The sequence below is a fragment of the Nicotiana tomentosiformis genome, chromosome 6 (assembly GCF_000390325.3).
Source record: "Nicotiana tomentosiformis chromosome 6, ASM39032v3, whole genome shotgun sequence".
Classification (NCBI taxonomy): domain Eukaryota; kingdom Viridiplantae; phylum Streptophyta; class Magnoliopsida; order Solanales; family Solanaceae; genus Nicotiana; species Nicotiana tomentosiformis.
In genome coordinates, this window is record NC_090817.1 from 85,108,022 (window position 1) to 85,126,023 (window position 18,002).

The following is an 18,002-nucleotide window of genomic DNA, read 5'->3' on the forward strand; positions in this document are numbered from 1 at the left end:
CAGCCACGAACGTTTCTCTGAGGATTAAGTTCCATAATAAAAATAATGCTCAAAACCCCATTTAAACAGTCTTAAAACATTAAGTATTGACCTCTAGGTTGTTTCTGATAGACCTATCAAATTTCAAATCAATCGGAGACCGTTAAAATCACAATCTCCAAAACTGCGACCAAATTTGGTAAATTACCATTTTAAGCATTTTTTTTAAGAATTTAAAATATGGCTTACATTCTTATCATATACCAATTCATGTCAAATCAACATGTGTTATCATGTTCTAGATTAGACATAAATAAAATGACAGAAATAATGACTTTTCGTATGTAAATCACATTTCAATCCGCCAAACCACCAAGAAAACTCATCTAAACGATCCTGAATCGTCAAAATACGATGCGATTCAGTGCATAGCAGTGAGTTCTTCTTAATTGATTGTTTTTAATGATCCTACCAAATTTCAGGTCATTCGGAGATCGTGAAATTCACGATCGCCAAAAAACTAGACCAAATTCGAATAAATTATTTTTGGCGTATTTAGGATTAAATCCATGTGATTTGTATTCTTGCTATATATCATATCAAGTTAAATCATCATGTGTCATCATGTTCTAGATTCAACACAAATATAGCCGATATATAAAGAATAAATTTAATTTAATAAACTGCTTGAAAACCCATCTAAGCGACCTCAAAATGCCGAAAAACAGCATGATTTGTTGCATAGCAGTGAGTTTTTCTCATTAGATCATTTTCGATGAACCTACCAAGTTTCAGGTCAATCGGAGTTCGTCAAATTCATGACCACCAGCCTGTAACCAAACTCGGAGAATAACCGTTTTAAGCAGTTTCATGAATTAAAGTAAATATGATATTGACTTCCATTCTCCTTTGTCACGACCCAAAATTCAACAAGTCGTGATGGCACCTAACCCAACCTGCTAGGTAAATCAATTATCAACTATCCAATTCTAATGAAATTTATAAGGTAATTAATTAAAAGAAAATATATGAAACTAATATATTTCCCCAAGAACTGGTAGCACAAATCATGACCTTCATAGAATAGAGTTTACAAAGCTGGTATGAAGTAAATACATCATCTATTTGAATAGTATATAAATAGAGATTTATGAATTTAAGGCTACCATGAACAAGAGGCAGCTACAACTGGAACGCAGCTACATCTTCAATCCAGCTCTCATCAATCACAACAACATCAACAGCCAACATTTTCATGCAAGGTGCAGAAGTTTAGTATGAATACAACCGACCCCATGTACTCAGTAAGTAACAAACCTAACCTTAGGTTGAAAGTAGTGATGAGCTTGTACCAAGGTCAGGGTCCAGCTCTAATAACCAACAACAATTCATAATAACATAAAGCAAGTAATGGAAGAGGTATCTCAAAAATAAAATGCTCAGTTCGGTCACAGTTCCAGAAAAATAGGAATTTCTTTTCATGTATCTCAGTGACAACCCAAGTCTTTTACCGAAAATTCCAAAATACGAGTAAGTTTGAAAACTGTGATTTTTCCCAAAAATCCTTTCAACAAATAGTAAGATGTTTCATTTTCAGATAGCATGAGGAAAGTACTTCTCTATGCCTACATGTCAAGATACAGGTAAAATCATAAATGTCTCCAAAACTGGGTAGCAGAAGAAAATGCACCTTTATGCATGTATCTCAGGTACGCATGTCAAATGCAATGCATCTCGATGATGAGCTTATGTACTCACACTCTCAGATTACTCAATCTCACTGTCTTGCATTCTCTCTCACTATGCTCAGCACACTCAATCACTCAACGTTGTATAATACCTGCTGCGGCGTGCAGCCTGATCCACATATATATAGTCGACTGTGCTCACTAGGGGTGTACAGACTCCGGAGGGCTCCTTCATCCCAAGCGCTATATCGATGCGGCGTGCAGCCCGATCCCATAAAATATGATCAATATAACATACTGCGGCGTGCAGCCCGATCCCAAAATTTCACTCTCACTCAGGCCCTCGGCCTCACTCAGTCATCAATCTCTCCAGTTTCACTCACGGGATCACAATGTCATGAAACTAGCCCGACAACAATGATATGATGTATCAATAAATAATAAATGAGATTGAGATATGGTATGGATGCATGGATATGACTGAGTACGAAATATCGATGAAATCAGTGAGATGACAGTAAGAAACGACCACTATACGTCCAAACAGTGTCGGCATAATGCCAAAACATGATATCTAGCATGATTGACAGCTTAACTACTTTTTCACATGGTGAAAACACGGATACCAATAACATAGGACCACTATACAGTGCCATAGAAGCAACAGAGTCCCAATTCACATGGTGCACGCCCACACGCCCGTAACCTAGCATGTGCATTACCTCAATACCGGTCACATAACACGTATTGCGGGGTTTCATACCCTCAGCACTAAGTTTAGTAGAGTTACTTACCTCGAACAAGCCAAGCAATGCTCCAAAGATGCCATCACGCGCATTCCGACACGGGTCGAAACTAACCAAAAACAACTCAAGCACATCAAATAAAACCCAAGGAAACAATTCCAAATGAAAAAGGTCGAATCTTTAATCAAAAGCCCAAAATTGGCCAAAACGTCCAAGCCGGACCTGCACCTCGGACCCCAACAAAACTCACAAAATCCGACAACCCATACAATGACGAGTCCAACCATACTAGTTTCACTCAAATCCGACTTCAATTCGATGTTCAGAACGCAAAATTCACATTAAGAAAATTTAGGCCAAAACCCCAATTTCCTATTTAAAATTCACAATCCAATTACCAAAAACAAAGATAGATTCATGAAATATAATCAAACCTGAGTAGAGAACACTTACCTCAATTCATATGGTGAAAACTGCTTCAAGAATCACCTCAATCTGAGCTCCATAGCTCCCAAAATGTAAAAATGGTTGAAACCCTCGAAATAGAGTACTTTATACTTCTGCCCAGGAATCCTCTTACACGAACGCGGTAGAAGCCTCGCGATCGCGAAGCACAAACCCACACTGCCTCATTTTGTACTACGTGTTTGCGGCAAAACCCAAGCGAATGCGATAAAACACACTACCAGACTTCCGCGACCGCGGACAACTCATTGCGAACGTGACAACTCATTGCGAACGTGATGAAGAATCCATATAGACTGACCAACCCCCGCTCAACACTACGTGAACGCTTAGCCATGGACGCGGACGCGAAGACTACAATCTTCAATCCAATGTGTACGCGACCCCAGAAGCGCGAACGTGAAAAACAAATAGCTCCACTGACCAAACACCTTTCACGATCGCGGCCAAGCCTTCGCGATCGCGAAGAACGTCAGAAGCAACAAGTAACAGCAGAAAAACCAGCAATGCAAAAACCATTTGAAATTATCCAAACTACGTCCAAAACTCACCCGAGCCCCTCGGGACCCTGTCCAAATATACCGACAAATCCCATAACATAATACGGACCTACTCGAGGCCTCAAATCACACATAACAACATCAAAACAATAAATCGTACCTCAAATCAAAATCTATGAACTTTGAAACTTCAAAATTCCACAACCGATGCTGAAACCTATCAAATCACGTCCGATTGACCTCAAATTTTGCACACAAGTCACATTTGACATCACGGACCTGATACAACTTCCAAAATCAGAATCCGACCCCGATATCAAAAAGTTCACTCCCGGTCAAACTTTCCAAATTTCAACTTTCGCCATTTCGAGCCAAATTCAGCCACGGACCTCCAAATCACAATCTGGACGCGCTCCTAAGTCCAAAATCACCCAACGGAGCTAACAGAACCATCAAAATTCCAATCCGAGGTCAAATGCTAAAAAATCAAACTTGGTCAACTCTTTCAAATTTAAAGCTCCCTAGTTGAGAATCATTCTTCCAAATCAATCCCGAATAACCTGAAAACCAAAACCGACGATTCACATAAGTCATAATATATCATACAGAGCTACTCATGCCCGTAAACTACCGAGCAAAGTACAAATGCTCAAAACGACCTGTTGAGTCATTACATTCTCTCCTACTTAAACATACGTTCGTCCTCAAACGTGCCAAGAGTTGTTCCCAAAACCATCAAACCGCCATATAGCCTTACCATGCACATACCCAGGGGCGATCCCACATCACCTTATCCCATATAGGTCTGATAACACAACATAACTGAACTTTCTCAATTCAACCTAGCCCACATGCCTTAGAATCCAATTTCCAACATCCGAAATTTCTTATAAGATCTGAATCTCAAAACCTACACACCATATAAGTCTAAACAAGCTGTACCAAACCGCAACCATAATCCAAGTTACAATCATAGGATATACCACATAACTCAAATACCCATAAAAAATTTCCGATCATAGTAGCTGCTCAAAACAACCCGATTCCGGTAATAAACCTCATATCTAAGAAAACCTCACTCTAAAACCTTCGTACACTGCCGATAATGAAAGAACACGCAGAAACTCATAACCATTCATCAAATCAACAAGCCATAGAGCTCCCTCTCCTTCAACAAGAACTATAGCCAATCCTAAGCCGACTTCTAATATTATCCTTCCAAATATACCGCAATCAAATCTGATATCACCCATCCTAGATCCGACGACTTCATCTTATCGAATACCAACTACTCTACTGACACCCAGCACTAACACTACCCAGAGCCACAAACCGTGCAATCCATGCACCAATAAGCAACAATCCAAATGTACTCAATCACGAAAATGACTCAATCAAGAGAACCGTCCCGCAAGCTCAACGGTTACTACCCCAACGCAATGCTAAGAACCTATCATACACCGTAGAGCCAAAACACACGAATCTAACCCAAGGGATCATATCTCAACATAACTCTGTTGCAATGCCTGACCCCATCCAAACACTGATCCATATGAAATACCTCAGCCATCATGCTCAAAATCAATAACCACGTGCAATCCGACATCAATTAATTAAAGTGCATTACCATAACCACAGAGAAGCGGATGACACAATGCCACATAACAAAATTTGAATATGAACAGTCGATCAACCAGGAGAGTGTCGCAGTACCAGTGAAGTATCCATAAATCAAAACGCATTCCCCCTTCTGAAATGTATACTCTCATAAAGCCATACCAAATAGTAATATCATTTACCTAGTCATCTAAAACCGTCCATGCTGCCTACGAATTTTATAACCTTCCCTTCAGAACTGAACTGTGATCTCGCTCACGTAAATCTCAATCCCACACAACACACCGCATATACCATGCCATCATATGAAAAATACGAGAACTTCATAGTCTACTCCGAGTCACAAGTAACTACATACTCAATTAGCCAAGGACCTTCTATTTGATTTCATCCAGGAGAAAATCACTATACACCACATGCTCATCACGCAAGTAGGAAATATACTCCTCGAACTGTGGTAAAAACCATTAAGAACTCTTCGAAGCCCATTGCACATAACCAAGCTATCAGAACCGAATCTCTCTAACTCAACCCAGCCACGCAAGTCACCAAAACCCAAGAGCATTGCCACGAAACACCTGTAGAGACTAGCCACATCATAAGTACCCAAAGAACCGATTATATACATTTCTGTGCTGATCCAACCTACTACCACGCTGTCCTATTTCTCTAAGTCCCTTCCAAATTACCTTAAAATTGATAATTCTCCTTGCTGGTATACTACGATCCTTAACCAAAATTCACTACACAAGAGACCCTAGTATAAAACCACAACGCCCTAAGGCCCATAAGCCGCTGACTTTCCTCTTAAGCACCCCAAAGCACCACAACTGTGACACCCACTCTAAAGAGATCTTATGTGAACCTAAAACCGTTTCCTTCACCTTCTTGATACTGAAATGCATAATCCGCAATGATATAAAAATATCACAAGTTTCGACACCGTCCAATGCAAATATCAGATCCTAGCCATATACCAGTCTGAAATTCTCAATTGCTACATATAATTCTTGAATCCATTAGAACCATTTTCGAGAGTCATCTACTCTGCTCAAATATCAATTGCACCGCCCCAAACTGGCTAAACGACTGGTGCCCCATTGGCACGACGACACCCAAAGGAGAAACCTCACCTTAACATGACCAAGAAAATTCCTACTTCATGCACACTATATCTTTCACGAATAACAAACCAATCATTCCATGATTCCCATATACCCATAGAGTGTAATACAACCCGTATCCAGAAATCCCCTTACTCGAGTCATCCTCAATCTCAACCCCTGCAGTCATAACTAATTCACCAGTATACCTCAAACTGAAACCTATACAACACATAATCGTGCAATCAACTCGTCGATAGCAGACTCCCCAACTTGGCTCAAAGCCATAGAACAAAACACACAATAACTCATAATGCCCACACAATATTACTGCCATAATACTGCGGTGAGATTCAACTAAATCCTTCCTCAACTCATGCAACACAAACCATCTAGTACCTCAAATCATCTGCAATCTCGCATTCATCCTTGTGATGGTTAAGCCAACTTCCACAAGCGATCCAAACTCAAATTGAAAAATATATCATTCACTGGTAAAAGAGAACTCTCTACAAAACATCATAGGGATCACACAACCTTAGGACACCCCGCAGGAGACAACCTACCTTTTTTGCCTCAAACTGATATCTCCCTATACCCTTCCACAGTCACGACTACTACGCAATCACTTAAGTTTCTCGATTCTGAACTCATCAACAAGACATGAGAATCTACTTTACTCCACAACTAAACAATATGAGAGATCCCTCAACACAATTATAACTCGAGACCATATGCCAAATTAAGAAAAAAATCAAACACCCCATAGTCCTTGCTATATCTCAAGTAAACTCTTCTCATCACAGTCGAACAATCTGAACACATCTCGCAGTCACATCATACTCACCATAAAGCCATTCTACCGCTCATCGAGCCAAAAATTCCACTCATAGGGACATTACCGGACGTATAAGTCCAAAAGTACATGCTCACACAATCAAAATCTTCATGCTCAAGCTACAGTAAAAACCTGGCCTCAACTACTCCAGACTGGCCCATCATCAGTAGGCCAAAACCACATCTCACACCTCAATAATGGAATCATAAGCCGCCAGCGCACAGTCGATACCAAGCGCTCACATGTGCATACGAATGCGTGGAAGAAATTCAAAGAGTCATGCTTCAAGCTAAATCAATATCGCACGATAAGGAAGGAAAGATGGGAAGTTTATCCTAAATGTCATGTAGCCTCTCGAAGATAGGTATGGATGCAGTGGCGGAGCCACCTTATAGGAAGGGGTGTCAAATGATACCCCTTCGCGAGAAAAATCCATTGTGTAGTTAGGTAAAAAAAATAAATTATATGTATATATACTATGTATTGATTCCTCTTAATTTCCTGATATGTTTACTTTTATATATTTTGACACCCCTTAACAAAAATTCTGGCTCCGCCCCTGGATGGACGTCATCATACCGATCTGCAAGACTCTACTAGACACTTGCTCATGACTTGTAGAACCTATGAAGCTAGAGCTCTTATACCAACTTATCACGACCCAAAATTTAACTAGTCATGATGGCACCTAACCCAACCCGCTAGGTAAGCCAATTATCAACTATCCAATTCCACTGAAATTAAAAAGGCAATTAATTAAAAGAAAATATATGAAACTAATACATTTCCCTAAGAACTGGTAGTACAAATCATGAGCTTCTAAGAATAGAGTTTACAAAGTTGGTATGAAGTAAATACATCATCTGTTTGAAAAGTACATAAACAGAGTTTTATGAATTTAAGGCTACCATGAAGAAGAGGCAGCTACAACCGGGACACAGGTACAACTTCAATCCAGCTCCTATCGATCACAACAACATCAACATCCAGCATCTGCACGCAAGGTGCAGAAGTGTAGTATGAGTACAACCGACCCCATGTACTCAGTAAGTAACAAATCTAACCTTAAGTTGAAAGTAGTGACGAGCTTGTACCAAGGTCAGGGTCTACCTCCAATAACCAACAACAGTTCATAATAACATAAATCAAGTAATCGAAGAGGTATCTCAGAAATAAAATGCTCAGTTCGGTCACAGTTCCAGAAAAATAGGCATTTCTTTTTTCAAATATCTCAGTGAAAACCCAAGTCTTTTACCGAAAATTCCAAAATACGAGTAAGTTTGAAAATTGTGATTTTTCCTAAAAATCCTTTCAACAAATAGTAAAGATGGTTCATTTTCAAATAGCATGAGGAAAGTACCTCTCTACGCCTACATGTCAAGATACTGGTAAAATCATAAATGTCCCCAAAACTGGGTAGCAGAAGAAAATGCACCTATATAGATGTATCTCAGGTACGCATGTCAAATGCAATGCATCTCGATGATGAGCTCATGTACTCACACTCTCAGAGTACTCAGTCTCACTGTCTCGCATTCTGTCTCACTATGCTCAGCACACTCAATCACTCAGCACTGTATAATACCTACTGCGGCGTGTAGCCCGATCCACATATATATAGTTGACTGCGCTCACTCGGGATATGCAGACTTCGGAGGGCTCCTTCATCCCAAGTGCTATATCGCTGCAGCGTGCAGCCCGATCCCATAAAATGTAATCAATATATCACTGCGGCGTGCAGCCCGATCCCATAAAATATAATTAATATAACATGCTGCGGCGTGCAGCCTGATCCCAAAATATCACTCTCACTTAGGCCCTCGGCCTCATTCAGTCATCAATCTCTCCAGTCTCACTCACAGGCTCATAATGTCATGAAACTTGCCCGACAACAATGATATGATGTATCAATAAATAATAACTAAGACTGAGATATGGTATGAATGCATGGATATGACTGAGTAAAAAATATTGATGAAATCAGTGAGATGACAGTAGGAAACGTCCACTATGGGTCCAAACAGTGTCGGCATAATGCCTAAACATGATATCTAGCATGATTGAAAACTTAACTACTTTATCACATGGTGGAAACACGGATATCAACAACGTAGGACCACTATACAGTGCCATAGAAGCAACAAAGTACCAATTCACATGGTGCACGCCCACACGCCCGTCACCTAGCATGTGTGTCACCTCAAAACCGATCACATAACACGTTTTACGGGATTTTATGCCCTCAGCACTAAGTTTAGAAGAGTTACTTACTTCGAACAAGCCAATATCAAAGCCGAACAAGCCAAGCGATGCTCCAAAGATGCCATCACGCTCGTTTCGACCTCCGAACGGCTCGAAACTAACCAAAAACAACTCAAGTACATCAAATAAAGCCCAAGGAAATAATTCCAAATGAAAAAGGTCGAATCTTTAATCAAAAGCCCAAAATCGGCCTAAACATCCAACCTGGGCCCGCACCTCAAAACCCGACAAAACTCACAAAATACGATAACCCATTTAATTATGAGTCCAACTATACTAGTTTCACTCAAATCCTACTTCGAATCGATGTTCAAAACACAAAATTCTCATTATGAAACTGTAGGCCAAAACCCCCAATTTCCTCTTTAAAATTCACAATCTAATTACCAAAAATGAATATATATTCATGAAATATAACCAAACCCGAGTAGAGAATACTTACCCCAATTCATATGGTAAAAATTTCTTCAAGAATCGCCTCAATCCGAGCTCCATAGCTCCAAAAATGTAAAAATGGCTGAAACCCTCGAAATAGAGTACTTTATACTTCTGCCCAGGCATCCTCTTACGCGAATGCGGTAGAAGCCTCGCATTCGCGAAGCCAAACCCACACTGCCTCACTTTGCACTATGCGTTCGTGGCAAAACCCTCGCGAACATGATGAAACACACTACCAGACTTCCGCGATCGCGGACAACTCACTGCGAACGCGATGAATAATCCATATAGACTGACCAACCCCCGCTCAACACTACGTGAACACATAGCCGTGGACGTGGACGCGAAGAATACAATCTTTAATCCAGTGCGAACGTTTCCTCAAAAGTGCGAATGCGAAGAACAAATAGCTCCACTGACCAAACACCTTTCGTGATCGCGAATAACGTCAGATGCAACAGGTTACAGCAGAAAAACCAGCAATGCAAAAACCATTTGAAATGATCTGAACTACGTCCGAAACTCACCCGAGCCCCTCGGGACCCCTTCCAAATGTACCAACAAGTCCCATAATATAATACGTACCTACTCGAGGCCTCAAATCATACATAACATCAAAACGACGTATCGCACCTCAAATCAAAATTTATGAACTTTGAAACTTCAAACTTCCACAACCGATACCGAAACCTATCAAATCACGTTTGATTGATCTCAAATTTTGCACACAAGTCACATTTGACATTACGGACCTGCTCCAACTTTTGGAATCGGAATCCGACCCCGATATCAAAAATTACACTCCCGGTCAAACTTTCCAAATTTTAACTTTTACCATTTCGAGCCAAATTTAATCACGGACCTCCAAATCACAATCCGGACGTGCTCCTAAGTCCAAAATCACCCAACGAAGCTAACAGAACCATCAAAATTACAATCCGAGGTCAAATGCTAAAAAGTCAAACTTGATCAACTCTTTCAAATTTAAAGCTCCCTAGTTGAGAATCATTCTTCCAAATCAGTCCCGAATAACCTGAAAACCAAAACCGACGATTCACATAAGTCATAATACATCATACGGAGCTATTCATACCCGTAAACTACCGAGTGAAGTGCAAATGCTCAAAACGACCGGTTTGGTCGTTACATCCTTATAATTATACTTTGAGCTCAAGGCATATATTATGTTCTTCCTATTTATAGGATACATAATATCTAATTTTGCAATAAATTATCCTTTTATTATATACACAAGAACCTAAGATATTATATTTTCTCTCATTCGGCGAAAACCCTAATATCTCTTCTCATGTGTGGAGTTGGTCTCACTAGTACCCAAAGATAAAACTCCTTTTCTAGTTAAGAACCTCCACCACTAAAGTGGATTTATCAAGGATAATTTTCACATGGTACATTAAGCAGATTTTAATGACTCAAATAAATAGACCATTTTGTGGATCCTACTTATTAATCATAATGCTCAAATAAATAAACCACTTTAATGGTAACTATTTATTACTCACAAAATTCTCACTTTACTAGTGAAGATACATGTAGCTCATAAAATTATTTTATGACAGATTATGGACCACAGCCTAAAAGCCATGCCAACAATATAAAATTCATACAAGATACTGTCATATTTCACTTAATTACAACCTCCAACCAGAGAACAAAATTTTTTTCATCGAAAATCCAAGACTACTAATCACGTTGGGCATGAAAACATAAATCAAAATTTGAGATTTCTTTTTATGTACAAATATGACAAACGCACCAATCACTAGTCATCTAGGATATCAAACAGAGGATTTCATTTTCTTACAAAATGATTATATTATCACACAATATCAAGTATACTTTGTAAGACCTAGTCAATAAAATCATACACCTCTAGTATTGAATTTAATACTACTACATGTCTATTTACTAAAAGTCAACATGTAAACCCATTATATCACTAGTATTTAATCATGGAGACCATGGGGAATCACCCCCACCACCATTGAATTAAAAAAATTAAAATTATTAAGAAATAAATTCTAGAAAATAGAAAAAAGCCAAAAAAAACCATCTAAACGACCTCGAAAGCACGAAAAACGGCTTACATCATGAGCATATCTGGTGAGTAATGATCATTGGGCCGTTTCGCATGGACCTACCAAATTTTCGGTCAATCGGAGTTCGTCAACAGATTGACCTCCGATTTTCTGGTCAATTCGGCCAAATAGTAGCTTTTGCGGTTTTCTCGGATTAACAAAATTTTCAGATTATTCTGATCAAATATCATCAATAATAAGCATGTTTTACATGATTTTCAGAATAATAAAAATTCTCGGAACAAATATTCATGTTCAAAACAATGCAGTTTTACAGAAAAATAATCTTTGCATGTAATTCAAAACTGGCATATTTACATGGTGCTCCTTTTCATGTTCATCCTAATTATCTAATTAGACGTGAGTAGGCTCTGATACCAATTGTTGGATTATATATCACAACGGAAGCAATTCCAATATTATATTCACGTGTAAATTAAACAATTAGCATATACGGGGTTTCACGGGTTACCTCTTGAAGCGTGAACATATCTCTTCTATTACGTGAGCCTTCAGTTCCATAACTTCTCAATGGAATCTCCACCACCCACACAATCATGATCCTCGAACGTTCCACAGTCTTCTACTGTGTTACCCAAATAATATCCTAAAATAGCAATTTCGTGTGAGCAAAATTTCTAGGAAAAAGGGGCTGAAATTCGGCCACCATGTATATCCCCTCTAGGTGAAAAACTTTATGTATTTATAGCACAAGTTTTAAGGGTAAAACCCTTTTTCCAAAACCTGTTAGGTTTTCCTTTCCACCAGAAAAAGGATTCCTTTTGTAACACCCCAAATTTTTACTAATATTTATATTTTCGATTGAGCATCTTTATAATGAAGAGATATTCTTACTTCGCACTTCCTAAACATGAATTGCACAGTACATGAAAACTCCTTACTCTAGGTTGTGTTAATATTGACAAAGAAGTTCCATGGTGTTGCTATGTGTAACACTTAATATTATTTTGATGAATTGTAGTTAAATACATTATAATTAAGTTTTTGGGATGCCACCCTTTTGTATTTATCTAAGGATATTTAGTAGTTGGACAGCCATTTTTATTTCATATTTATCCAAAATTCTTAAAGATAACTTTGATTGACTTAGTCTTCCATAGATTCTCCATTTTCATTCTTTCAAGAAAAAGAAAACCCCTACCATCTATCCTTCTTATCACCTGAAAATTTCATGGAAACCACCATAAATTTTCACTAAACCAACTAGCAAAATTCGTTCTTGGTGAAGCTGAAGTTGCTCCTCTCTTTTGTGGTAAGTTACTAAACCCGTTTTTACACTAGATAGCTATTAGTGTTTTCTTCATATCTTTTTGTATTAGAGTTCTGTTTTAAGTGATCTAAGACTTTCTGGAAATCTATTTCATAGATCTATAACTCTTATGAAGGAACCAAAACCTGATTTGTCATTTATTTACCCGAAAATAGGTGATGAAGTACAGGGCAGGTGCTGCCTAGATTTTCTATTTTACAAACCCTCCCTGTACTACTGTTAGTAAGTTTAGCATAACGTTTTGTACAAAATTGATATGGGGGTGATTCAAGATGTTCTGAAATGCTAAGACACATATCTACAACTATAAAAAAAAAAGACCACACAGTCTAGTTTGTTCTTTTTCATCTTCAAATTTGAGTCACAACACGAGATAGTGATGCTGTCCAGAATTTCTGTTTCAAACATTTTGGGTAATTTTCACCAATATCATGTTTAGTTTGACATGTTAAATCAGTGAACTAATATATATTTTTTATTATGTATTTAAGGTATATATATCATTGTAAAATATAAGGGGAAGTACTTGAGGAAGTGGACGGATTTGGTTTGTCTAGAGCTTACACGATTCGAACGTCCTCAAGTTGTGTTTGAACTATTTTGTGGTAAAACACCAAAGTTTGTGTATAAACTTTATACTCTTTTTACTTGCTGGAATATTTTAAAATAACCTGATATTTTATTTTTCTTCTCTTCAATTAATAGCATTGTATTCGTGTTATATCAAGTATTGCAAGATATTTGCTAAATCGCCCACTCGTACGGATTATTTGATCATTTTGCATTCTTGTTGGGACTTTGTCCTTCTTGTGGAAGTGACTTTGTCACTCATCTTGGCATGCCTCTTGATTTGGATCTTTTGCATCTTGACTTTAGATTTGTAGTTCGTCTTAAATTATGGAACTTGTCCGTGTTAAGTACGAACTAGGAAACTATTTTTAATATGGTTCTTGATTTTCTTGACTGTTGGGTTTTGACCCTACTTGATTTTGGGTTTCGGTCCATCTTGATATCTGATTTTGCTTAATGTGATGGCATGATGTACATATTGGGCGAAAAATGGATATTTGACAAGCTTTCTTGGATTGATAGTGTACGCTTTCTCAACTCTTGAATCTTGAATATTGTTATTGATATTTGGAAACACTTTAAGGGTTGATATTTGAAACTTTTGATATATTTGTTTGCTTATTTTAAATTATGTTTCATTTGAGCTACCTATGACTGAAAATGGGAATTGGAGAAGTTAATGGCTCCAAGCCCAAAGTTTATATGCCACTAAGCTTTATGCTTAGCGATAGTTGTTTTCTATCTTAGGTAATGTACGTGATGAAATTTGAAGAAGGCCTTATGAAGTAGTCTTTTTGGGAGCACTTATGGAGATCACATTTGCATATGCATCATAGTTTTGTATAGTTTTGGGACTTGTACATGATATACATGTCACACTTATGTATGTTATTTGTAGGCTTGGATATTAAGACCAAAATCTTGTAACTTGAATTTGGTAACTTATTTTGTTGTTTTAAGGTGTGTTAATAACTCAAGTCTTGTAATATGTTAAATTTACACTTTGTCTTATATATATGTACAAAGGAGAAAACTAGTTTTCTTTTTTATACCCGATAATTTGAAATTTATGTACAATACAAATTTGCAGTGATGTCGAATGAAAGTATAATTTTGTTAGGAAGTTGCTTTAACGTGTTGATTATTCAAGAAGGGTTGTATCACCTTATGTTGAAATTTTGACATTGTATTTCATTTTAAAAAATAAAATAAAAATTATGAAGAGTATTTTCGAAAATAAAAATATTACAGTTTGGACCTCATCGCATGGGCCTATTTTCGCTACTAAATTATTCTGAATATTTTATTTATTTATACTTCTTAATGTTGTAAGTAGTAAATTAGATTTGTTTCGTAAGTAGCACCCTCCCAAAGGGGTTGCTACAAGTTTTGGTATCAGAGCCTAGGTTTGTGATTCTAGGATTTTTGTTGTGATGGTACCTAATATTTTTGTTCTTTTCTTTCTTGAAAATGACTTGGAGATTATAAATTTTTGCATACTTGTTTAATGTAATTTGGTGTATTTCTTGTGCATATTCATCATGTATATGTCCCTAATGCAGTGTGATCTTATCTTTTATAGGAAATTTAATATGGCCTATTCTTCGAATAGAGCTATTGAATCTGTTGATGAAAGTCATGCCCATTATAATGCTCCACCTCACCTCCAAGAATGAGATAAGGTACCTTTGCCTAACCTAAATCATCATCGTGTTAATGAAAATGAAGTGGGCAATAATCCAAGAGCAATGGGTCATAATACTCCTATTATGACTCCTCCATTTCAGTAGATGGCTGAGTTCTTTCGTCACTTGGCTGGGACAATGTTAGAACCTAGTGAGATGAATTTTGAGAAGATGAGGAAAATGGGTGGAGTTGAATTTGAAGGCACTACTGATCCCACGGTAGCTGAACAATGGATCGAGCGCATGTAGAGGGTCTTTGAACAACTAGAGTGTACTAATGCTGCCAAATTTAAGTATGCTATCTCTCTTTTACAAAAAGATGCCTATGATTGGTGGGTAAGTGTGTCAAATGCAAAAACAAAACCTCCGTTGCTGACTTGGGATGACTTTGTGAAAGCATTTCATGCGAAATATGTCCCCCCCTGTCTACTATGATGCAAAGAAAAAAGAGTTTCTGAATTTAAGACAAGGGAGTATGTCTATTGCAGAGTATCAACAAAAATTTCTCAGGATTTCTCGCTATGCTGGAGGTATTATTGATGGTGAAAGAGACAAGTGCAGAAGATTTGAAGAAGGTTTGAATGGTTACATTCGAAAATCTGTGGCAATCTTGCAACTTGAGGATTTTTCCAAGCTAATTTTAGCTGCTCTTACTTGGGAAAGAACTGACAAGGAAGAAGCTAGTAGGAGAGAAAACAAGTTTAGAAAAGGTAATTCAGATTATGGCGGTCCATCCAAGAAGGGAAAGTTTGACTATTCCAAGATGGAAAGTGCACAGAAGTCATCATATCATAAGCAGAATAAGCCAAATTTCTCTACTGCTAGTACTCCAAGTTATGGCCAAGGCAAAACTTATACACCTACTTATGGACAGTGCGGAAAGAATCACTATGGTGCCTGCAGAAGAGCTTCTCGTGCTTGTTTTAATTGTGGAAGTATGGATCATAAAGTGAAGGATTGTCCTAATCCTAATCCTTTTTCGTATGCACAAACAGAGGGTTCAGTTCAAAAGCCTTTCACTACTCATTCTCAAGCAAATAGCGGAGCAAGACCTAGAAATATACAAGCTTGGAGCTAATCAGGCTAGTAGGTCGAGATCTACTGCACGAGTCTATTCTATGAGACAGAAGAATGACCAAGATGGCCCGGACATGGTTGTTGGTAAATTTCACTTATTTGGCATATCTGTTGTTACATTATTTGATCCTGGATCATCGCACTCATATGTTTGCTCCTCACTTGCATTTCCTAATACTGTTAAATCTGTGAGACTTGACTTTGATGTGTTGGTCATGAGTCCATTAGGTCATCAGGCTGTTGGTAACAGGATTTACTGAGATTGTCCATTCATGATTCAAAATCTGGTCTTCCCTGCAGACATGCTTGAAATGCCCTTCCAAGACTATGATGTTATTGTTGGTATGGATTGGCTCCATAGGCACCATGCATTGGTTGATTGTAGGTGGAAGCAAGTGACTTTTAGAACTCCCGCATACTCACACATAGTAGTTCAAGGAGAAATATCATTGACAGCTAATATTATTTCTGCGGTCTTGGCAAGGAAGATGATTTGTCAAGATTGTGATGCCTATCTTGCTCATATAGTCGATACATGATTGGGGAGTCCAAGTCTTAAGGACATACCAACCGTGTGCGACTTTCCTGCTGTATTTCCTAATGATCTTCCTGGGTTGCCTCCAGAAAGGGAGATTGAATTTCCTATAGAGCTTGTCCCTAGAACTACTCCTATTTCTATCGCTCCTTATAGAATGGCTCCAACTGAATTAAAAGAGTTGAAGGCTCAATTGCAAGAACTTCTTGAGAAAGGTTTTATCTGTCCCAATATTTTGCCTTGGGGAGCTCCTATTTTATTTGTTAAAAAGAAAGATGGCACTCTTAGGCTTTGCATTGATTACCGAAAGACAAGGTAACAATCAAGAACAAATACCCACTGCCTAGAATCAATGACTTGTTTGACCAACTGAAGGGTGCCAACTTATTCTCAAAAATTGACTTGAGGTCTGGATATTATCAGTTGCGCGTGAGGGAGCAAGATGTTCCTAAAACTGCTTTTAGGACCAGGTACGGCCATTATGAATTTTTGGTAATGCCATTTGGTTTGACAAATGCTCCTGCTACATTTATGGATCTAATGAACCGTGTATTCAAGCCTTTTCTTGATCAATTGGTGGTGGTGTTTATTGATGACATTTTAGTCTATTCCAAGAATAGAGAAGATCATGATAAGCATCCCCGGATTGTCATGCAAATTCTGAAAGAGAGGCAACTATACGAGAAGCTTTCCAAATGTGAATATTGGCTGAGTGAAGTGGCATTTTTGGGGCATATTGTATCAGTTGAAGGTGTGAAGGTTGATCCTAGTAAGATTCAAGCTATTGTTGATTGTAAACCTCTTAAAACTCCAACTAAGATCAGAAGTTTTTTGGGTTTAGTAGGATACTATACGAGGTTCGTGAAGGGCTTCTCTATTATAGCTTCTCCTTTGACCAAACTTTTGGGGAAAGACACCAAATTTGTGTGGGATGACAAGTGTCAAGAGAGCTTTGAAAAGCTCAAATCCTTGTTGACACGAACTCCAATACTTTCTTTGCCAGCTGAAGGGAAAGATTATGTGGTATACAATGATACATCTCACCATTGCTTGGGTTGTGTTTTGATGCAAGAAGGAAAGTAATTTCTTATGCCTCTCGAAAGTTGAAA

At 38.1% G+C, this 18,002-nt stretch overlaps 1 protein-coding gene across 1 annotated transcript; it reads left to right on the plus strand.

Moving 5' to 3' along the window:
* The first annotated feature begins 15,693 nt into the window (after nucleotides 1–15,693).
* Nucleotides 15,694–16,359, plus strand: LOC138894339 (uncharacterized). The gene has a single exon (XM_070179030.1). The coding sequence runs from the start codon at nucleotides 15,694–15,696 to the stop codon at nucleotides 16,357–16,359; it is 666 nt and encodes a 221-aa protein (XP_070035131.1).
* Nucleotides 16,360–18,002: the final 1,643 nt, after the last annotated feature.

Bases quoted from the DNA above. Each gene is read 5' to 3' on its own strand.
- LOC138894339 (XM_070179030.1), top strand. From the start codon at position 15,694: ATGTCCCCCCCTGTCTACTATGATGCAAAGAAAAAAGAGTTTCTGAAT.